Source organism: Coregonus clupeaformis, unplaced genomic scaffold (genome assembly GCF_020615455.1).
Source record: "Coregonus clupeaformis isolate EN_2021a unplaced genomic scaffold, ASM2061545v1 scaf0089, whole genome shotgun sequence".
NCBI lineage: Eukaryota > Metazoa > Chordata > Actinopteri > Salmoniformes > Salmonidae > Coregonus > Coregonus clupeaformis.
In genome coordinates, this window is record NW_025533544.1 from 703933 (window position 1) to 728478 (window position 24546).

At 43.3% G+C, this 24546-nt stretch overlaps 1 protein-coding gene across 1 annotated transcript; it reads left to right on the plus strand.

Annotated features, from left to right (window-relative positions):
- Window positions 1-130: 130 nt before the first annotated feature.
- On the plus strand, window positions 131-23171 carry LOC121554139 (ubiquitin carboxyl-terminal hydrolase 12). Its single transcript, XM_041867591.2, has 10 exons — window positions 131-331; window positions 4772-4852; window positions 5029-5168; window positions 5316-5389; window positions 5489-5733; window positions 6090-6166; window positions 6349-6432; window positions 7597-7794; window positions 9239-9317; window positions 21043-23171. The coding sequence occupies exons 1-10, from the start codon at window positions 284-286 to the stop codon at window positions 21142-21144; spliced, it is 1128 nt and encodes a 375-aa protein (XP_041723525.1). The 5' UTR covers window positions 131-283; the 3' UTR covers window positions 21145-23171.
- Window positions 23172-24546: the final 1375 nt, after the last annotated feature.

Here is a 24546-nt window from a genome sequence, read left to right on the forward strand (position 1 = left end):
TACAATTTAGCCTGTTATAATTTATTATTTGCGCGACGACCCGTCAATTATAATCCTTCCACTTTAAACTGCGAGCCTCGTTCTCGCCTCCTAATTGCCGAGCCCAGAAACTGGCCTATGAGTAAACAGTGTATATCTGGGCAGCAGTGCACCGTGCATCAACCAGCCAGCGACACTCCCTCATCCCCAAACTGGACGGTGCGTCTCCCCGGAACTCCAACAGCCGTAGCGGCTGTCAACGTTTTAAAATTGGGTTTCGGTCCAATAATATGGCGATAGACGGATGGAAATACTGATGACAGTCCGAAAGATCGCCTCGATTTGTACGATGGTACGGTATTTTTCTGTTTACAATTCGTTCTTTCCTATGCGATGATGTGCTCCTTGCAGCTAGCTAATTGGCTAATGCTAGCTAACCTGGCAAACAGGACATGACTGAGGTTTTCCAGAAAGTTGGCTAGTTAGCCAGCTAGCTAACGTACCTAGCTAGATCTCTAAGCAAACCTTTAATAAATAGTTGGCTGTAATTGGTACTTTGCCCTCTTGAAATTCAACAACTAAATGTATCACCACCGATAGAAGAACCAGTATCTTTGGGATCACTAGACTGCACGGGCTTGTTCTGAAGGTGGATGAACAGGGGTATCTAGTTAAGCTAACAAGCTAGCTAACATTAGCTAGTTGGCTAGCAAATATCCTAGCCACGAGATGATGCTAGCTAGTTATCAATAATACAAAGCTGTCTTGACAGTTACTTGGCGAACTATGTAGCTTTCTCAGTCATCGTAGGCGTTTATTTGATCAAATCATTTGGAACCTAGCTACGCTAGCTAGTAGTGAAATCATTGCTCAACCTTTCAACTTCAAGTAACTACATTTTAGATGGCCAGCTACTACTGAACAGATGCTTGCCAACAACATTCCTCTGACTAGTTAACAAGATTTTAACATAGTTAGTTAGCTGAGTTTAGCAAGTAAGCTAGCTCTATAGCTATTATTAAAAGGCAGAGGTCAGAGGGAGTTAAAGGCGCTGCCTGGTGTGACGTCTGCATTGGCTGTGCAGTATTTACTGGCCTCTGCAGAAGTCAGGGTATTGACAAGGAAGTGAGTTTGTGTTTATACAGGACCTCCCGCCCCCATCTACCGTCAACCTGTCATGTTACAAAATTTGAGGCGCACTGCGATGTGGTACAGAGCTCAAGTTGGCGTCTGTGTGCCTCTGGAGGCTTCGCAATTGCGTCACCTCCGACCACATTGTCGGATCAAGCATAAGTTGGCTCTTATATTAACCTTAGCGGCGGTGCACCGGGATATGGCCGGTGATGTGAATGGCCAAAAGCGATGAGGGAGGAGCGCCCTTCTCAAATCGAACAGTAATCTGCGCCGCTGGGTCATGTTGTCAACAAGGCAGCAAGGAACATCGTCCAGAAACGTCCAATTTTCCATAAAATATGTGTTCGAATTTTCAAACTATACTGAACAAAAATATAAACGCAACATGCAACAATTTCAAAGATTTTACAGCGTTATAGTTCATATAAGGAAAACAGTCAATTGAAATAAATAAATTAGACCTTAATGGATTCCACATTACTGGGAATACAGATATGCATCTGTTGGTCACAGATACCTTAAAAAAAAAAAAGTAGGGCTGTGGATCAGAGAACCAGTCTGTATCTGGTGTGACCACCATTTTCCTCATGCAACACATCTCCTTCACATCAGGCTGTCGGGTTAGTGGACCACTGAACTAGGGGACAAATATAGCCCCTGTTCTACGTAGAAGGGACCGCCTCTGTCCTCTAGAAGGGTCCACATGCAAACGGATTCTGTCTCATGAGGAATATTCTGCCTTTACCTGAGAGGACACCTATGAGAATAACATTTGATTTGTTTTGAGAAGCCACCAACACCATCTCATTATTTTAATGTAATTTAAAAAAATATGATTTACACTGAACAAAAATGTAAACGCAACAATTTCAAAGATTTTACTTCATATAAGGAAATCAAATCATTAGGCCCTAATCTATGGATTTCACATGACTGGGAATAAAGATATGCATCTGTTGGTCACAGATACCTTTTTTTTTTTTTTTTTAAAGGTAGGGGCGTGGATCAGAAAACCAGTCAGTATCTGCTGTGACCACCATTTGCCTCATACAGCACGACACGTCTCCTTCACATAGAGTTGATCAGGCTGTTGATTGTGGCCTGTGGAATGTTGTCCCACTCCTCTTCAATGGCTGTGCGAAGTTGCTGGATATTGGCAGGAACTGGAACATGCTGTCGTACACGTCGATCCAGAGCATCCCAAACATGCTCAATGGGTAACATGTCTGGTGAGTATGCAGGCCATGGAAGAACTGAGACATTTTCAGCTTCCAGGAATTGTGTACAGATGCTTGCGACATGGGGCCGGGCATTATGATGCTGAAACATGAGGTGATGGCGGTGGATGAATGGCACGACGGTGGGCATCAGGATCTCGTCATGGTATCTCTGTGCTTTCAAATTGCCATCGATAAAATGAAATTGTGTTCGTTGTCCGTAGCTTATGTCTGCCAATACCATAACCTCACCGCCACCATGGGTCAATCTGTTCACAACATTGACATCAGCAAACCGCTCACCCACACTACACCCATCTGCCCAGTACAGTTGAAACCGCGATTCATCCGTGAAGAGCACACTTCTCCAGCGTGCCGGTGGCCATCGAAGGTGAGGATTTGCGATGTGGAGGTCCAGGGCTGGCCTGGTTACGCGTGGTCTGCGGTTGTGAGGCCGGTTGGCTGTACTGCCAAATTCTCTGAAACGACGTTGGAGGCGGCATACGTAGAGAAATGAACATTCAATTATCTGGCAACCGCTCTGGTGGACAGTCCTGCAGTCAGCATTCCAATTGCATGCTCCCTCAACTTGAGACATCTGTGGCATTGTGTTGTGACACAACTGCACACTTTAGAGTGGCCTTTTATTGTCCCCAACACAAGGTGCACCTGTGTACTGATCATGCTGCTTAATCAGCTTCTTGATATGCCAGACCTGTCAGGTGGATGGATTATCTTGGCAAAGGAGAAATGCTCACTAACAGGGATGTAAAACTAATTTGTGCACAACATTTGAGAGAAGCGTTTTGTGGCGTATGGAACATTTCTGGGATGTTTTATTTCAGCTAATGAAACATGGGACCAACACTTTACATGTTGCCTTTTTATATTTTTTTTACTCCGTACAGTTTTCATTGGGAAGGCAGATAAAGCATTTTTATCGAGCAATTATGTTTGCATGTGAAAACACTGAATCCTACTCATTACTCCACATGCTTAATCTAGCCTACGTCACTTTTGTTTTGAGCCAACTTCGCTCTCAGCCAGAACTGGGCAGCTGAGAGCCTGGTTCCAAAACGAATGTAATCACTTTTGACCCGGTGCAAACTCCTCCCACCGGGGTAACCCGGGCCAGATAATCGAGTCCCCTCAATGCTTTTTAGCTCAAGCTTAATTGGTTTGTTATGTAGCCATCAGCTCAATTCTATGGAATGGCAGAGTGCTGGTTGGCTGTATCATTCTGGAATACCTGGAGTTCCACCCGAAATGCAACTCAACCAGTTTCCTCCCGTCTCTGTCTAAACATCAGTTGCCAGGCAACGAGACACCAGAGTGCCACCCTGAGTTTGTTATATAATCATATTCTCAGGGCTCCCCACATTTGACAAACAAGTGACTATTTATTTACATCGACTCCCAACTCACTGGCAAAGAAGCGTATAATCCGGTGGCAGATTTAAGTCGAACCGTAATTTGGCTGAGAGGAATGACGGACATCAGGGAGAATTCTCCCACACAGCCTTTCTTAATTTAGAGTGCGCGATGAGGGGGTTAGCAAGCCAGTTTACCCGTGTGTGTGTGTGTGGTCTGTCGTCCGTCTGTCTCTGCATCTTCTAGATCTGTTGAGTCATATGGAATCGTCACAGACAGACACAGATATTTTGTCATTCAATCAGCTGTTGCCTTTCCTATATGATGATGCCATAGACTGTAGAGCATGCAAATGAATGCCTAGGAAATGTGTAATGATGAATAAGTACTAGGGGGACCAAACATCTGTTCCATTATGGCATCTGTGACAGTTCTATCTCGAGTCGTCTATCTCTATGGGTCCACACCTTCTGTCCCAACGTGATGCTGGACTAGTGGAGTCCCAGGCAGGTTAAGAGCGTTGTGCCAGTAACCGAAATGTCGCAGGTTCTAATCCCCGAGCCGACTAGGTGAAAAATCTGTCGATGTGCCCTTGAGCAAGGCACTTAACCCTAATTGCTCCTGTGAGTCGCTCTGGATAAGAGCGTCTGCTAAATGACGTAAATGTAAATGTAAATGTAAAAGCCTTAACATAATGGTTGTGAAATATTGTTGCACATCGCAAAGATAACTTAGGGGTCAAATGGGGTGGGGATACACTTGAGCAGTGTGTAGCGCTGGCCAAAGAGAATCTAACTAGGCGTTGTCCCAATAATTATACTAGCATACTACATTCAAGCCAAGCATACTAACTTCTTAGATGTGCCGAACTCAGGGGTCAGATAGCCTAATTCGATTCACCCGTTGTCCCAATATTCATACTTAATAGCCTATAATGCATGACAAGTTATCCAAGAATGCTAAACAGCTTGTGTGGATATTGAGATGGTTGGCCTGCCTAGAATACGGCCTGGATCATAGTGTCTGCTTGCTAAAATCAATGTACATGTAATACTTACTTTGTCTTCCAGGGCGCCAATGCCTCTGCTTTGGAGAAGGAGATTGGACCAGAACAGTTTCCCGTTAATGAACACTACTTTGGATTGGTCAACGTAAGTACCAACACAACAATATTAACCATAGCTATTGGTCAACGTAAGTTTCACAGCATGCACCTGCACCAACACAATATTTGCCAATCGTTACAGTACCATGGTAACACTTTTGCCAACAATTGTAACACAATACTCTTCGCGCGCTCTCTTTTTTTTTCTTCTTTTTTTTCCAGTTCGGGAACACCTGTTACTGTAACTCGGTGCTGCAGGCCCTCTACTTCTGCCGTCCGTTCAGGGAGAAGGTCCTGGCCTACAAGGTCCAGCCCAGACGTAAAGAGTCACTGCTCACCTGTCTTTCTGACCTCTTCAACAGGTACAGGGAGAGAACATGCGGAACTCTTAGCTCCACTCTTATCCTCTTGCGTAAACAAATTAAAGGGTGGAACCAAAAAAGAGAACATGGGGCAGAAGGCCAGCACTTAGAAATAAGTAATAATAAGTTGCAATGGATTTTTTTCAGCATCGCCACGCAGAAAAAGAAGGTGGGAGTCATCCCTCCCAAGAAATTCATCTCACGACTGAGGAAAGAAAATGGTGAGGGAGGGAGGAAGGAAGGAGTGATGGGGAGAATGGAGAAATGTAGCAATTTTAGACGATTCAAAGCTCTTCCTTCTTCTCTCTCTCTCCCTCCAGAGCTGTTTGACAACTACATGCAACAGGATGCCCATGAGTTCCTTAACTACCTCCTCAACACTATCGCTGACCTGCTGCAGGAGGAGAGGAGCCAGGAGAGCCAGCAGAATGGAAAGCTGTTGCAGAACGGAGGAGTTGGGGGCGGGACGGGAGGAGGAGAGGAAGAGAAGACACAGCAGACCTGGGTCCACGAGATCTTCCAGGGAACCCTGACCAACGAGACGCGCTGCCTCAACTGTGAAGCTGTAAGTGGAGGGAGATCCAAGATGAAGACTGTTAATAGGGTGATGAATGGGGCAGAGAGCCGTAATGGAGGCTGGGCTATGCCAGTTTCCAAATACTATACTGTGATGGGAGAGGGAGATCCAAAATGGAGACTGTTATTGCATTTGAAATAAAGGAAATTAATAGGCCCAGGAGCTGTAATGGATGTCTGCCTGTGCCAGTTTTCGAATACTTTTAACGGCAGAAGGAGAGCCAAAATGGAGACTGTTATTGGATTTGAAATGACGGAATTCAATGGGGCCATGAGCCGTTTCCTGATACTGTACTGTGTTTAGAGTTAATATAACCAGTGTCCTGCCTGGCTCTGTGTGTCCAGGTGAGCAGTAAAGATGAGGACTTCCTGGACCTGTCTGTTGACGTGGAGCAGAACACCTCCATCACACACTGTCTCAGGTAGGGGTGTGTGTGTGTGTGTGTGTGTGTGTGTGTGTGTGTGTGTGTGTGTGTGTGTGTGTGTGTGTTGACACACACCTGGACCACACAGATATGTTCAGTTGGAGAAAGTGTTAGTCCACTTCGTTACTCCATGCGTGACGTCACTGTGAATGCTCCATCTCTGTTTCTTCCCTCCACAGGGGTTTCAGCAACACCGAGACACTTTGTAGTGAATACAAGTACTACTGTGAACAGTGTCGGAGTAAACAGGAAGCACAGAAAAGGTGAGCAGTTGGATTTGACATAGATGATGATGGTGGGAAATGCAGGCTAACACTACAAAAATGGCCACTGTTGTTGCTAGGAGAAATGGTCTGTTTTGAAAAGTGCATTATTGTTTTCACTTGGATGCTGCAGAGTGAGTTGTTTTGTAGTTAGTTTTGAATACAGCTCTGTATACCAACTGGCTGAAGTACAAACTGTAGCTTGGCCTGGTCCATGTTCGGATGTTAAGTGCACTTGATCGTCTCCATTAGTGTATTGGCATTTTATTAGGATCCCCATTAGCTGTTGCGAAAGCAGCAGCTACTCTTCCTGGGGTCCACATGAAACATGACATAATACCGACCATTAATAGACAAGAACAGCTCAAGGACAGAACTACGTAGATTTTTTTAAATGGCTCACATCCTACATATGAAAACATACGCACAACATTTCTAGGTGAAATAGGGGAGAGGCGTGTGAAGGGTGCTGTGTATCTGGGGTTGAATACTTAAACACTCCCAACTAAGGGCCCCAACCATCACAGTCCAGGCGTCTACTCCCCCCTAAAAAGCCCACTTCATTTGGGTGGTGCAGGAATGGAAAGGCTTTAGTTCCAAAAGCAGTGTACTGCGTCAGCTGCGCACATCTGCCGTTTTCCAGATACCAAAAATATAATAAAGAAATAGAAATATCTGCACACTTAACAAAACACACAGCATAAGAGCAATTCCTTGCTGCATCACTACACCATCCTATCCTACAGTCAAATATGAATATGTTCTATATTATTATAAATAGGATGCGTGTGACGATAATGGTGCTACATCTGAAGAGGTTTAAATAATAGCCCTAATACTAACATTAACCCTAATACTAACATTAACCCTAATACTAACATTAATCCTAACATTAACCCTAATACTAACCCTAACATTAACCCTAATACCACATTTTACACTTACGTTTTAGTCAATTAACAGCCGCTCTTATCGAGTGACTTACAAGAGCAATTAGGGTTAAGTGCCTTGCTCAAGGGCACATCAGCAGATGTTTCACCTAGTTGGCTCTGGGATTCGAACCAGCAACCTTTCAGGTACTGGCCCAACACTCTTAACTGCTAGGCTACCTGCCGCCTTACTAAATCTAACATTGTTCATCATTATTATTATTATATTATATAGGATGCGTGTGAAGAAGCTCCCTATGATCCTGGCATTACATCTGAAGAGGTTTAAGTACATGGACCAGTTGCATCGCTACACCAAGCTGTCCTATCGTGTCGTCTTCCCTCTGGAGCTCCGCCTCTTCAACACCTCAGGAGACGCCACCAACCCCGACCGCATGTATGACCTGGTCGCCGTGGTCGTCCACTGTGGAAGGTACGGTCACACTCACACACACACCAACCCCGACCGCATGTACGACCTGGTTGCCGAGGTCGTCCACTGTGGAAGGTAAAGAGAGAGCGAGAGACAGAGAGCGAGGGTGTGTGTGTCTGGTAACTTGAACAGACGTACAGATTGATAGACACACACAGCAGTCTTTTGTGATAACTCTAACGTGTATGTCTGTCGTCCTCTCGGTCTCCAGTGGTCCAAGCCGTGGTCATTAACTCCTGTCTAAAATGTGTACAGTGCCTTAAGGGGTATGAATACTTTCTGGACTTATTCCACATTTTGTTGTTACAGCCTGAATTCAAAATGGGTTAAAAATATCCATCTACAACCAATACCCCATACTGAAAAAGTTAAAACATGTTATTAGAAATGTTTGCAAATTGAAATATCTAATTTACATAAGTATTCACACCCCTGAGTCAATACATGTTAGAATAACCTTTGTCAGTGATTACAGCTGTGAGTCTTTCTGGGTAAGTCTCTAAGAGCTTTGCACACCTGGATTGTATAATATTTGCACATTATTATTTTTAAAATTCTTCATCCTCTGTCAAGTTGGGTGTTGATCATAACACTTTGTATTCAGGACATAAATTAATTTCTTTGTCACATTTTTTGCAGTATTACTTTAGTGCCTTATTGCAAACAGAATGCATGTTTTGGAATATTTTGATTCTGTACAGGCTTCACTCTGTCATTTAGGTAACTATTGTGGAGTAACTGCAATGTTGATCCAGCCTCAGTTTTCTCCTATCACAGACATTAAACTCTGTAACTGTTTTAAAGTGACCATTGGCCTCATGGTGAAATCCCTGAGCGGTTTCCTTCCTCTCCGGCAACTGAGTTAGGAAGGACGCCTGTATCTTTGCAGTGACTGGGAGTATTGATACACCATCCAAAGTGTAATTAATAACTTCACCATGCTCAAAGGGATATTCAATGTCTGCTTATTATTATATTTTTCTCATCTATCAATGGGTGCCCTTTGCGAAGCATTGGGAAATCTCCCTGGTGTTTGTGGTTGAATCTGTGTTTTGAAATTCACTGCTCGACTGAGGGACCTTATAGATAATTGTATGTGTAGGCTACAGAGATGAGGTAGTCATTCAAAAATCATGTTAAACACTATTATTGCACTGAGGGAGTCCATGCAACTTGTTATGTGACTTGTTAGGCAGATTTTTACTCCTGAACATATTTAGGCTTGCCATATCAAAGGAGTTGAATACTTTACTCAATACATTTTCAGTTTTCAATTGTTATTAATTAGTAAACATTTCTAAAAACATAATTCCACTTTTACATTGTGGTATTGTGTGTAGGCCAGTGACACAACATCTCAATTTAATCAATTTTAAATTCAGGCTGTAACACAAAATGTGGAAAAAGTAAAGGGGTGTGAATACTTTCCTCTCTCTGTCCCCAGTGGTCCAAACCGTGGTCATTACATCACCATAGTGAAGAGTCATGGGTTCTGGCTCCTGTTTGATGACGACATCGTAGAGGTAAGGAGGGATTGACCTCTTCAATAATCTCCCCCCCTCTATTTCTCTCTTTCTTCAATCTAATCTTCATCTATAGGACACCTATCTAACACTCAAACTGGGTTCTCAAATTATATCTCTGCCGTTTTTTGTCATGACCCCTCAGCCCTTGACTTTTCCTAAGTAAGTCTTTAACAAACTAACGTTGTTAGAATTTTGATTTGAATTTACAAACCGCAGTTTTAGGATGATGTCATCCCCCCCCCTCCCCCCCGCCCCGCCCTTCCTTCACCCGACAGTTGGCTACATCTGACAATGGCCCATCGAAACTACACCTAAACTATATCGATACTAATTTCACACATATAATAATAGATGTAGCCTAAAGACAAGAATAAATAGACAATAGTCTGATGGGTGACAATATTATAAATTGCCTTGTGAATGAAGAGACTGCAGAGCAGCGTGGGTAATTGACAAAGAAGGGAACGGAGTTTACCAAAAAGTAACTTTTTTTTCAAATAATCCTACCGAGGTTCATGCAGGTCGTTTTCTATAATCTATTGGAAAGAGCAGATTCTAAGGTTTCAAAAACGCCTACATTTGTCAAACAACTCTCAAAATTGAGCAAATGGGGTCCATTTCAAATTATCACTTTTTTTTTGTAGAATAACCTCAATTCCTTGTGTTCCACACTTGAGCACTCGCTGCAGCATATAACCTAGGCTACTGGGCACAGACTAGTAACATAATGCAACTTAATATATGCTGTTCTGTTCTTTTTGAAATCAATTTTCTTACTTTAATAATGTTTCCTAAGACCTGCCTTAACAGAATTGTAACATAAACTAATGACAATGCTATTGTGTTCTTTGAAATGTGTATTGTATTCTAATATTATTATATTTTAAGACCTTCATAAACACAACCAAATGATTATTTTTGCGATAGCATATATTAAATGTATTTATTAGGCCGTTAGAATGTTGACGCCCCAAAGGCTTAAACTGGGATGCCTTGAGGCCCGGCCAGTCTAGTGTTAAAGATATGGTTTGCTGGAGACGAGCAAAACAGAGCGGTAAAATAAACGGTTGTTTTTACGGATCGGCCCAGGCAATAACTGTCTCTGCAGGCGCCTCCAGTAATGATGTGTTGTCAACAACTGACACAATGCATAGCTTTCACACTCCTAGTGTAAACCAGTAGATCTCAGATTCTACTAACTCATTTACAGCATCCATAGAGACCCATCAGGTATTCCAGGCTGCAGTCCACCCCCCTACTCCCTGCCGGACCTGGGTTCAAGTACTATTTGCAATAATTTCAAATACTTTATCTGGGCTTGAATATGCTTGCCTGGCACAATGGAACGAATATAATACTCTCAAGGAGTGCAAACCCCACCCATCTGGCACTCCAGGCAGGCAAGAGAAAACGCTAAAAGTATTTGAAAGATTTCTGCTCCCAACGGAGTCTGGAATGCCTTCCTCCTTCCGCTACGCTCTGCTCCGGTGGACCCAGATAGATCCTGGTGGCTGTGTGAGTAATGGAGAGCTACGCTCTGCTCCGGTGGACCCAGATAGATCCTGGTGGTTGTGTGAGTAATGGAGAGCTACGCTCTGCTCCGGTGGACCCAGATAGATCCTGGTGGCTGTGTGAGTAATGGAGAGCTACGCTCTGCTCCGGTCGACCCAGATAGATCCTGGTGGTTGTGTGAGTAATGGAGAGCTACGCTCTGCTCCGGTGGACCCAGATAGATCCTGGTGGCTGTGTGAGTAATGGAGAGCTACGCTCTGCTCCGGTGGACCCAGATAGATCCTGGTGGTTGTGTGAGTAATGGAGAGCTACGCTCTGCTCCGGTCGACCCAGATAGATCCTGGTGGTTGTGTGAGTAATGGAGAGCTACGCTCTGCTCCGGTGGACCCAGATAGATCCTGGTGGCTGTGTGAGTAATGGAGAGCTACGCTCTGCTCCGGTGGACCCAGATAGATCCTGGTGGCTGTGTGAGTAATGGAGAGCTACGCTCTGCTCCGGTCGACCCAGATAGATCCTGGTGGCTGTGTGAGTAATGGAGAGCTACGCTCTGCTCCGGTCGACCCAGATAGATCCTGGTGGCTGTGTGAGTAATGGAGAGCTACGCTCTGCTCCGGTCGACCCAGATAGATCCTGGTGGCTGTGTGAGTAATGGAGAGCTACGCTCTGCTCCGGTGGACCCAGATAGATCCTGGTGGTTGTGTGAGTAATGGAGAGCTACGCTCTGCTCCGGTCGACCCAGATAGATCCTGGTGGCTGTGTGAGTAATGGAGAGCTACGCTCTGCTCCGGTGGACCCAGATAGATCCTGGTGACTGTGTGAGTAATGGAGAGCTACGCTCTGTTCCGGTGAACCCAGATAGATCCTGGTGGCTGTGTGAGTAATGGAGAGCTACGCTCTGCTCCGGTCGACCCAGATAGATCCTGGTGGCTGTGTGAGTAATGGAGAGCTACGCTCTGCTCCGGTCGACCCAGATAGATCCTGGTGGCTGTGTGAGTAATGGAGAGCTACGCTCTGCTCCGGTGGACCCAGATAGATCCTGGTGGCTGTGTGAGTAATGGAGAGCTACGCTCTGCTCCGGTGGACCCAGATAGATCCTGGTGGCTGTGTGAGTAATGGAGAGCTACGCTCTGCTCCGGTGGACCCAGATAGATCCTGGTGGCTGTGTGAGTAATGGAGAGCTACGCTCTGCTCCGGTCGACCCAGATAGATCCTGGTGGCTGTGTGAGTAATGGAGAATTTTTATGAATAAGGGATTTGGGAGCGGGAGAGACGCTGGGAATACCAGTTTTAGATTAGTTAGTAGGATGAGCCGGAGGATCATGGGAGAGAAAGTGAAAAGGTGTGTGTGATGGGTTGTACATATGGTAGTCTCACTCACTCACAGCACAGTATGAACGACTTCACCCCTTGTAGAAAGTAAAGTAGACTGTGTCTGTTGAAATGCTTTCAGCCCAGATCACATTGGGAATAAGTCCACACAGAGCCATGTGCAGTGCATTCTGAAAGTATTCAGACCTCTTCCCTTTTTCCACACTTTGTTACGTTTCAGCCTTATTCTAAAATGGATCAAATATTTTTTTTCTCATCAATCTACACACGATACCCCGTAATGACAAAGCGAAAACAGGTTTTTAAAAATGTTAGCTAATAATCCTCAGCTTCATCAGCTGTCCGTGTGATATTTAATTGTTTTAATTTGTTTTTTATAAATGTGCAAAAATTTCCTGTATAGATTGAGGGGGGAAAAAACTATTTAATCCATTTTAGAATAAGGCTTTAACAAAATGTGGAAAAAGTAAAGGGGTCTGAATACATTCCAAATGCACTGAACAAAAATATAAACGCAACAATTTCAACGATTTTACTGAGTTACAGTTCATATAAGGAAATCAGTCAATTGAAATGAATTAATTAGGTCCTAATCTATGGATTTCACATGACTGGGCTGGGGAGCCAGGCCAAGCCAATCAGAATGAGTTTTCCCCTCAAAAGGGCTTCATTATTCATTACAGACAGAAATACTCCTCAGTTTCATCAGCTGTCCGGGTGGCTGGTCTCAGACAATCCTGCAGCTGAAGAAGCCAGATGTGGAGGTCCTGGGCTGGCGTGGCTACACGTGGTCTGCGGTTGTGAGGCCAGTTGGACGTACTGCCAAATTCTCCAAAACGACGTTGGAGGTGGCTTATGAACATTTAATTCTCTGGCACTAGCTTTGGTGGACATTCCTGTAGTCAGCATGCCAATTGAACGCTCCCTCAACTTGAGACATCTGTGGCATTGTGTTGTGACAAAACTGCACATTTTTAGTGGCATTTTATTGTCCCCAGCACAAGGTGCACCTGTGTAATGAGCATGCCCCGTTTAATCAGCTTCTTTATGTCACACCATCAGGTGGATGGATTATCTTGGCAAAGGAGAACTGTTCACTAACAGGGATGTAAAACAAATTTGTGCACCAAATTTGAGAGAAACAAGCTTTTTGTTTGTCTGGAAAAAATGTTAGGGTCATTTATTTCAGCACATGAAACGTAGCACCAACACTTTACATGTTGCATTTATATTTTGGTTCAGTATATTTAGAGAGTTGGGCCGACTTAGAATTTGAAATGTTCTAATTCTAGACATTCAGTTACATAGTATTGGTCAAATAATCCCCATGTAATGTTAATGGGGCGCTAACATGGCTGCCATAGAATTTAGTTTTCATGTAAATGCATCATAATGTAGAACCCTCAATGTCCCAACTCTAAATACATGGCTCTTAGTCCACACAATAGTAGTACAGTGGGGAGAACAAGTATTTGATACACTGCTGATTTTGCAGGTTTTCCTACTTACAAAGCATGTAGAGGTCTGTAATTTTTATCACAGACGGAATCTAAAACAAAAATTTTATGAGACGGAATCTAAAACAAAAATCCAGAAAATCACATTGTATGATTTTTAAGTAATTAATTAGCATTTTATTGCATGACATAAGTATTTGATACATCAGAAAAGCAGAGCTTAATATTTGGTACAGAAACCTTTGTTTGCAATTACAGAGATCATACGTTTCCTGTAGGTCTTGACCAGGTTTGCACACACTGCAGCAGGGATTTTGGCCCACTCCTCCATACAGACCTTCTCCAGATCCTTCAGGTTTCGGGGCTGTCACTGGGCAATACAGACTTTCAGCTCCCTCCAAAGATTTTCTATTGGGTTCAGGTCTGGAGACTGGCTAGGCCACTCCAGGACCTTGAGATGCTTCTTACGGAGCCACTCCTTAGTTGCCCTGGCTGTGTGTTTTGGGTCGTTGTCATGCTGGAAGACCCAGCCACGACCCATCTTCAATGCTCTTACTGAGGGAAGGAGGTTGTTGTCCAAGATCTCGCGATACATGGCCCCATCCATCCTCCCCTCAATACGGTGCAGTCGTCCTGTCCCCTTTGCAGAAAAGCATCCCCAAAGAATGATGTTTCCATGCTTCACGGTTGGGATGGTGTTCTTGGGGTTGTACTCATCCTTCTTCTTCCTCCAAACACGGCGAGTGGCATTTAGACCAAAAAGCTCTATTTTTGTCTCATCAGACCACATGACCTTCTCCCATTCCTGCTCTGGATCATCCAGATGGTCATTGGCAAACTTCAGACGGGCCTGGACATGCGCTGGCTTGAGCAGGGGGACCTTGCGTGCGCTGCAGGATTTTAATCCATGACGGTGTAGTGTTACTAATGGTTTTCTTTGAGACTGTGGTACCAGCTCTCTTCAGGTCATTGACCAGGTCCTGCGTGTAGTTCTGGGCTGATCCCCCACCTTCCTCATGATCATTGATGCCCCACGAGGTGAGATCTTGCATGGAGCCCCAGACCGAGGGTGATTGACCGTCATCTTGAACTTCTTCCATTTTCTAATAATTGCGCCAACAGTTGTTGCCTTCTCACCAAGCTGCTTGCCTATTGTCCTGTAGCCCATCCCAGCCTTGTGCAGGTCTACAATTTCATCCCTGATGTCCTTACACGGCTCTCTGGTCTTGGCCATTGTGGAGAGGTTGGAGTCTGTTTGATTGTGTGGACAGGTGTCTTTTATACAGGTAACGAGTTCAAACAGGTGCAGTTAATACAGGTAATGAGTGGAGAACAGGAGGGCTTCTTAAAGAAAAACTAACAGGTCTGTGAGAGCCGGAATTCTTACTGGTTGGTAGGCGATCAAATACTTAAGTCATGCAATAAAATGCAAATTAATAACTTAAAAATCATACAATGTGATTTTCTGGATTTTTGTTTTAGATTTCGTCTCTCACAGTTGAAGTGTACCTATGATAAAAATTACAGACCTCTACATGCTTTGTAAGTAGGAAAACCTGCAAAATCGGCAGTGTATCAAATACTTGTTCTCCCCATATATGGTTTTGTTTTAAATGTACCCGCAGTGGTATGTTATAGCAATCGAGGGGCCTGCTTTTTCCATTCCGGGTAGACACTTCCCATAGGCACAGCTCTAGGGTCATCTTACTCTGTTTACCCAGTGTAACCATTAGAGGGGAGAATGCAAAACTGATCTTAGATCAGTGTCTAGTGGTTTTTCCACTATGGGAATGAGTCCCATCTGAACATCTGGTGGACGTGCAGGATCTGGCTGAGTGATGGAGTTTCCGCTTGGTAACATGTTAACTCCAAGACACTGGTCTCAGATCAGGTTTGGGTTTTACCTTTTGAATGGTTAGGGTTTAGGGACAGTAGGCTGATCCTAGATCCAGTTTTTCCCCTACATGCATTTAGCAGCAGCACCACAACATAAAAAAATATATATATATATATATTCCAAATGTGTGATTTCTTTTCGGGATGGTAAAATGTTTTCAGTGTAAAATGAAATGACTAAAACAATATATAAAGTATGTAGAAAATGTAATGGAGCAATATCATTTTTAAATAATAATCTTTGAGAACTATCACCAAAATAAAAACTAGACAGTCAGAGAGAATCAAAACATTTCATGGCATGGGGCCCCCATTGACTTTGTTTGAGTCACTCGGGTAGGATGAGAACACTTCATAAGCCAAATGTGTAGAATTGCAGGAAATTCGCTTTAAACCAGCTACATTTTGTCTCTGCGGCTAAGAGGAGGGCCTCTAAAACCTCACTGAGGGTTGTTTGTATCTACATGTTCTACCTGGGACGATAAACTGAAAATAATTAAAAAATAAATGTGGTGCACATTAGTGTTATAAAGTTATCGTTCAACTAATCGTTATCGCATCAATTCAGGCAAGTAATTCGCGATATGGATTTTTGTCCATATCGCCCAGCCCTAAATGTATCATAACCATAATACTATTCTTAAAGAGTTCCAAAATGTGTATGACCACTAACACAGAACACAGAAATACAGGGCTCTCTTAATTATAATAATATAATAATATGCCATTTAGCAGACGCTTTTATCCAAAGCGACTTAGTCATGCGTGCATACATTTTTTTTGTGTATGGGTGGTCCCGGGGATCGAACCCACTACCTTGGCGTTACAAGCGCCGTGCTCTACCAGCTGAGCTTTACACATGGAGAAAAGTTGTGAACTACAGTGAGGGGAGAAAAGTATTTGATCCCCTGCTGATTTTGTACGTTTGCCCACTGACAAAGAAATGATCAGTCTATAATCTTAATGGTAGGTTTATTTGAACAGTGAGAGACATAATAACAACAAAACAATCCAGAAAAACACATGTCAAAAATGTTATAAATTGATTTGCATTTTAATGAGGGAAATAAGTATTTGACCCCCTCTCAAACAGAAAGATTTCTGGCTCCCAGGTGTCTTTTATACAGGTAACGAGCTGAGATTAGGAGCACACTCTTAAAGGGAGTGCTCCTAATCTCAGCTTGTTACCTGTATAAAATACACCTGTCCACAGAAGCAATCAATCAATCGGATTCCAAACTCTCCACCATGGCCAATATCAAAGAGCTCTCCAAGGATATCAGGGACAAGATTGTAGACCTACACAAGGCTGGAATGGGCTACAAGACCATCACCAAGCAGCTTGGTGAGAAGGTGACAACAGTTGGTGCGATTATTCGCAAATGGAAGAAACACAAAAGAACTGTCAATCTCCCTTGGCCTGGGGCTCCATGCAAGATCTCACCTCGTGGAGTTGCAATGATCATGAGAACGGTGAGGAATCAGCCAAGAACTACACGGGAGGATCTTGTCAATGATCTCAAGGCAGCTGGGACCATAGTCACCAAGAAAACAATTGGTAACACGCTACGCCGTGAAGGACTGAAATCATGCAGCGCCCGCAAGGTCCCCCTGCTCAAGAAAGCACATATACAGGGCTGTCTGAAGTTTGCCAATGAACATCTGAATGATTCAGAGGAGAACTGGGTGAAAGTGTTGTGGTCAGATGAGACCAAAATTGAGCTCTTTGGCAACAACTCAGCTCGCCGTGTTTGGAGGAGGAATGCTGCCTATGACCCCAAGAACACCATCCCCACCGTCAAACATGGAGGTGGAAACATTATGCTTTGGGGGTGTTTTTCTACTAAGGGGACAGGACAACTTCAACGCATCAAAGGGACGATGGACGGTGCTATGTACCGTCAAATCTTGGGTGAGAACCTCCTTCCCTCAGCCAGGGCATTGAAAATGGGTAGTGGATGGGTATTTCAGCATGACAATGACCCAAAACACATGGCCAAGGCAACAAAGGAGTGGCTCAAGAAGAAGCACATTAAGGTCCTGGAGTGGCCTAGCCAGTCTCCAGACCTTAATCCCATAGAAAATCTGTGGAGGGAGCTGAAGGTTCGAGTTGCCAAACGTCAGCCTCAAAACTTGAATGACTTGGAGAAGATCAGCAAAGAGTAGTGGGACAAAATCCCTCCTGAGATGTGTGCAAACCTGGTGGCCAACTACAAGAAATGTCTGACCTCTGTGATTGCCAACAAGGGTTTTGCCACCAAGTACTAAGTCATGTTTTGCAGAGGGGTCAAATACTTATTTCCCTCATTAAAATGCAAATCAAATAATAACATTTGTTATATGTGTTTTTCTGGATTTTTTTGATGTTATTCTGTCTCTCACTGTTAAAATAAACCTACCATTTAAAATTATAGACTGATCATTTCTTTGTCAGTGGGCAAATGTACAAAATCAGCAGGGGATCAAATACTTTTTTTCCCCTCACTGTATATGCTGAACTATATACACTACCGGTCAAAAGTTTTAGAACACCTACTCATTCAAGGGTTTTTCTTAATTTTTTACTATTTTCTACATTGTAGAATAATAGTGAAGGCATCAAAACTATGAAATAACACATATGGAATCATGTAGTAACCAAAAAAGTGTTAAACAAATCAAAATATATTTCATATTTGAGATTCTTCAAATAGACACCCTTTGCCTTGATGACAGCTTTGCACACTCTTGGCATTCTCTCAAGCAGCTTCACCTGGAATGCTTTTCCAACAGTCTTGAAGGAGTTCCCACATATGCTGAGCACTTGTTGGCTGCATTTCCTTCACTCTGCGGTCCGACTCATCCCAAACCATCTCAATTTGGTTGAGGTCTGGGGATTGTGGAGGCCAGGTCATCTGATTCAGCACTCCATCACTCTCCTTCTTAAATCAAATAGCCCTTACACAGCCTGGAGGTGTGTCGGGTCATTGTTCTGTTGAAAAACAAATGATAGTCCCACTAAGCCCAAACCAGATGGGATGGCGTATTGCTGTGGTAGCCATGTTGGTTAAGTGTACCTTCTTTATACTAAATAAATCACAGACCGTGTCACCAGCAAAGCACCCCCACACCATAACACCTCCTCCATGCTTTAAGGTGGGAACTAAATGTGCAGAGATCATCCGTTCACCCACACCGCGTCTCACAAAGACACAGCAGTTGGAACCAAAAATCTCCAATTTGGACTCCAGACCGAAGGACAGATTTCCACCGGTCTAATGTCCATTGCTCGTGTTTCTTTGACCAAGCAGTTCTCTTCTTATTATTGGTGTCCGTTAGTAGTGGTTTCTTTGCAGCAATTCAACCATGAAGGCCTGATTCACACAGTCCCCTCTGAACAGTTGATGTGTCTGAGACTTGAACTCTGTGAAGCATTTATTTGGGCTGCAGTTTCTGAGGCTGGTAACTCTAATGAGCTTACCCTCTGCAGTAGAGGTAACTCTGGGTCTTCCATTCCTGTGGCGGTCCTCATGAGAGCCCGTTTCATCATAGCGCTTGATGGTATTTGCGACTGCACTTGTTCTTGAAATGTTCCATATTGACTGACCTTCATGACTTAAAGTAATGATGGACTGGCATTTCTCTTTGCTTATTTGTGCTGTTCTTGCCATAATATGGACTTGGTCTTTTACCAAATAGGGCTGTCTTCTGTAACTTGTCACAACACAATGATTGGCTCAAATGCATTAAGAAGGAAATAAATTCCACAAATTAACTTTTAACAAGGCACACCTGTTAATTGAAATGCATTCCAGGTGACTACCTCATGAAGCTGGTTGAGAGAATGCCAAGAGTGTGCAAAGCTGTCATCAAGGCAAAGAGTGGCTATTTGAAGAATCTCAAATATAAAATATGTCTTGATTTTTTTTAACACTATTTTGTTAACTACATGATTCCATGTGTGTTATTTCATAGTTTTGATGTCTTCACTATTTTTCTACAGTGCAAAAATAAAGAAAAACCTTTGACTGAGTAGGTGTCCAAACTTTTGACTTGTGGTGTGTGTATGTATGTGTGTATGTATATATGTGTGATATATATATATATATATATATATATATATATATATATATATATATATATATATATATATATATATCTATCTATATCTCTGTTGTGTTGTGACAAGGTATGGGTGGTAAACAGAAGATAGCTCTATTTGGTAAAATACCAAGTCAATTTTATGGCAAGAACAGCTCAAACTAGCAAAGAGAAACAACAGTCCATCATTACTTTAAGACATGAAGGTCAGTCAATCCAGAAAATGTAGAACTTTTTAAAGTTTCTTCAAGTGCAGTCGCAAATACCATCAAGCGCTATGATGAAACAGGCTCTCATGAGGCCCGCCACAGGAATGGAAGACCCAGAGTTACCTCTGCTGCAGAGGATAAGCTCATTAGAGTTACCAGCCTCAGAAATTGCAACCCAAATAAATGCTTCACAGAGTTCAAGTAACAGACACATCTCAACATCAACTGTTCAGAGGAGACTGTGTGAATCAGGCCTTCATGGTCGAATTGCTGCAAAGAAACCACTACTAAAGGACACCAATAATAATAAGAGACCTGCTTGGGCCAAGAAACACGAGCAATGGACATTAGACCGGTGGAAATCTGTCCTTTGGTCTGATGAGTTCAATTTTGAGATTTTTGGTTCCAACCGCCGTGTCTTTGTGAGACGCAGGGTAGGTGAACGGATGATCTCCGCGTGTGTGGTTCCCACCGTAAAGCATGGAGGAGGTGGTATGATGGTGTGGGGGTGCTTTGCTGGTGACACTGTGATTTATTTAGAATTCAAGGCACACTTAACCAGCATGGCTACCACAGCATTCTGCAGCGATACGCCATCCCATCTGGCTTGCACTTAGTCCCACTATCATTTGTTTTTCAACAGGACAATGACCCAAAACACACCTCCAGGCTGTGTAAGGGCTATTTGACCAAGGAGAGTGATGGAGTGCTGCAGCAGATGACCTGGCCTCCACAATCACCCAGCCTCAACCCAACTGAGATGGTTTGGGATGAGTTGGACCACAGAGTGAAGGAAAAGCAGCCAAAAGTGCTCAGCATATGTGGGAACTCATTCAAGACTGTTGGAAATGCATTCCTCATGAAGCTGGTTGAGAGAATGTCAAGAGTGTGCAAAGCTGTCATCAAGGCAAAGGGTGGCTACTTTGAAGAATCTCAAATATAAAATATATTTTGATTTGTTGAACTCTGTTTTGGTTAGTACATAATTCCATATGTGTTATTTCATAGTTTTGATGTCTTCACTATTTTTCTACAATGTAGAACATTTTAAAAAATAAAGAAAAACCGTTGAATGAGTAGGTGTGTCCAAACTTTTGACTGGTACTGTATGTATATGGTGAACTATACGTCGCTCTACGTCTGTCTCGAGACATATGGTGAGTAACAGGTTATGGTGTCTCTTGTCCTTCTTCTCTAATCTTAAACTCCTCCCTCTTCTCATCCTCTCCTACTCTCTAGAAAATCGACGCCCAGGCGATCGAGGAGTTCTACGGTCTGACGTCGGACATTTCCAAGAACTCTGAGTCGGGTTACATCCTGTTCTACCAGTCCCGGGACTGAACCAGCCAATGGGATTGGGACTCAGCATTTGAGAGGGAGGGGCTTGGGCTGCCACAGGCCCCGCCCCGCCCAGCCCAGCCCAGCCCAGCCCACCATCCGTTATAAATATCCAGGCTTTACAGCGGAGCTTTGCACTGTGGAGCGCCAAGAGGATGGATGGAGGATCTTCAGCAGACAGGAGCCAACGATGGCCGAGCAACCCATCAGTGTGACAGGATTTGACATTGCAGAAGAAGATCAGCGATTAGGGATCGTTATGCTTTGTCATAGTCATCATCGTAGTCAAGATCGTCCTGATGGTCTCTCTCTTTGGTTTGACAGCAGATTAGAAATATATGTTGTGTTGGCTTGGCTAGCTCTCCCATTACATTACTGGTGTGGGTGGCAACATTACTGGTGTCCTTGTCAAACAGTGCCACTGCAGTGGTGTTAAACAGGAGTTTGGTAGGATGAAAAGTGGATCTGCCATTTCCTGAATGTTCTCCTTACTTTGTTGTTAGTTTGGAGAGTGGAGTGGAGAGAAGAGTTTGGTCCATATGTAGTTCAGCAGGCCAGATCTGTTTGTGTTATATTATGGTTTGGATGCCGAAAGCTGCACATATAAATATTACCATCTGTTTTAAAGGGACACACACGCGCTCTAGCTCCCCCCTCTGGCAACAACAGCAAACTACACCACACACTACAAAACGCCTGCCAACAACGTGTATGTTGTACGTCTCCTAATCAAGCAAGTCTCCTAATCAAGCAAGTTCCTCCTTGGTGTCAATTGTACCCTATTCCTTTATTTAGTGCACTCCAAACTTGGTTCACTATATATGGAGTAGGCTCTCATTTTGGACGTCGCCCTGCCATCCTCTGTGTAACGCAGAATAAACCCGATTGGCTGCTGCAACATTTAGCTCCTCCACTTCCTGTCACCTGATCAGAACCTTCCAATCAGAGCCTGAAGTAGACAGACGTTTCCTGTTTTAGGTTTTTGAATGCACAAGTAAACCAAACATATCTGTTATTTGGTTGATTATATTTAAGTATGTGCTACACTGCCAGTTGGGGTAACTAACCTAACTTCACTATTTATAGGCTATGTCCCGATATCTATACTAGCGCACTACTAAGTATGCATGCCCAATATATTCTAAGTAGTATGCTAGTGCGGATTTTGGAACAGCCAGTTTCTCTCAACAGAGCGCTAAATGGGATATGGCCCACGAATCATAAAGCTTCTCAGAGTAGGAGTGGTGATCTAGGATCAGTTTGGCCTTTTAGATCATAATGAATCGGATTATTATGGACCGGGAGGATCCTAGGTCACCACTCCTACTCAGAGAGGCTTTATGAATACAGGTCCTGATCCATAGCTCTGACATGGGAGGTGATTTATATTAGCTAGGACTAGTGGGTCCTGTGTTTAATTGAATGTAAAACGTCTGCCGTTGAAATGTACAGTAAGGTACTGGCTGCTCATTGGTTGGCCCATACACATTGCCTGGGGTTTTCACCTATCCTGACCAGTACTAGTTATATATTTTGCATCCCAAATGGCACCCTATTCCCTACATAGTGCACTATTTTTGACCTGGTCCCATAGGTTGCGTTTGGAGTGTGGGAGAGCTAAACTCATTAATGATTGAATTTAGGCCTACTGTAGATGGGTTACTATCTACCAAGTAAACACTAGTACACTCCTCTAGCCGATAGGGTTCACTCTGAGTCACAAAAGGGCACCCTATTTCTCTTGTGGGGTGTGTGTGTGTGTGTGTGTGTTTTAAACAGTGGTTTGACCCCTTTCTTTCTCTCTGGGTGATTTGCTGACCGTGCATTTGGCACACACACACACACACACACACACACACACTAGGGTTGATTTGTGTTTGGAGTAAGCGACCGCGAACACACACCGCAGGACACAGTACAGAAAAAGCGCTTCTTTCCGTAGTGTGTGTTCCAGCCTAGCTTAGAGGGACATGTAATGTAGCCTGATGTTGCTACGTCAGTAAATACTGTTCACATCTAGCAGCTTCATATGTTACCAACACACTACACTGGTCTGTAATGGAGCCTGTTTTACTTCCTGGATTCTGTCTTCCTCGTCTCCTCTCCTTCATCTGCAGTGATGTATGAACACTGGGTAGGGGACAGCAACATTTTGCATGCCTTTCCAGGTATTTGCTTTCACCAGTCCAGTCCTTTCAGGTCAATGCAGATGAAGGGAAGGAGACTGGGATAGAGGAGAGGAGACCACGTTAAGACTATTGTGACTCAGCCCCTCAGGTCTGGGAGGAGTTCAAAGGTCATTTTAGCTGCTGGGTCTTTTTTTAGGTTCAGGTTGAAGTTGACCCCCAGGCACAGATCTAGGATCTGTGGGATCTACCTTTACCATTATTCCTGAACTTGATCATTTTGGTTGGAAACCTCTAAAACAGACCACAGATCAGTCTCTAAAGGCATCTTCAGCCGTTCTGTTTCTTTTAAATGAAATCCTGTAAGTGTATGTGCTGACACATGCAGTCCGTGACCCAAATGGAACTCCTATTCCCTATATAGTGCACTGATTTGGACCAGAGCCCTGTGCACTAGATTGGGAATATTGGGATCACCGCACCTCCATAAACTGGATGAGATGGGAAGTGATCTCAAAACAAGGATTGGGAACAACCTATATTAAAAACTAAGGTCTGTTTTTTTTTTTATTTAATTATAATTATTAGAAATGTTATGTTGACTTTTTCCTAGATGTGTCTTTAAAAAAATATATTTGTCTAATTTAGTCCTACCATTCTTGTGTAGGCAGCTGAGATGAATGTGTTTTTTTTAGTTATTTGGGGTTATAGTTCAGAGATATTGCCATGCGTTCCAAATGGCTCCCTGTTTGATGCACTACTTTTGACCATGTATTTCCCCATAGGGCTCTGGTCAAAAGTAGTGCAGTATATAGGGAATAGGGTGCCATTTGGGACGTAGATATTTACAATGTGTAAATATAAAGATTTTATTGGAGTTTAAGTAATTGCTTGCTTGAAATAATCAGAGGTCCATGCGTTAGCATGTTCGGTAATGTTATATTTGGGGTCCAGAGTTTTTCTTAACCTCGTGACCCGACCTGGAAACACTCTGGACCCTAGTTATAGCTCATAACTGATATCTAGGGCCCAAGTTACAGTACATGTTTAGAAAAACTCCCTGGTCCTAGAAATATTACATGGCCAATATGAAAACACTCCCTAGCCAAAATAAATACATTTGATAAATAATCATGACACAAAGCCAAAATGCTCTGTTTGGAGAATCTTCTTCTTTTGAATGAATTTGCAGGGTTATTTTACCCTCTTATCCAAACTATATTAAAAAGAGTGGAGTCAATTCCATTTCAATGCCAGTCAACTAAACATTGGAGATTTG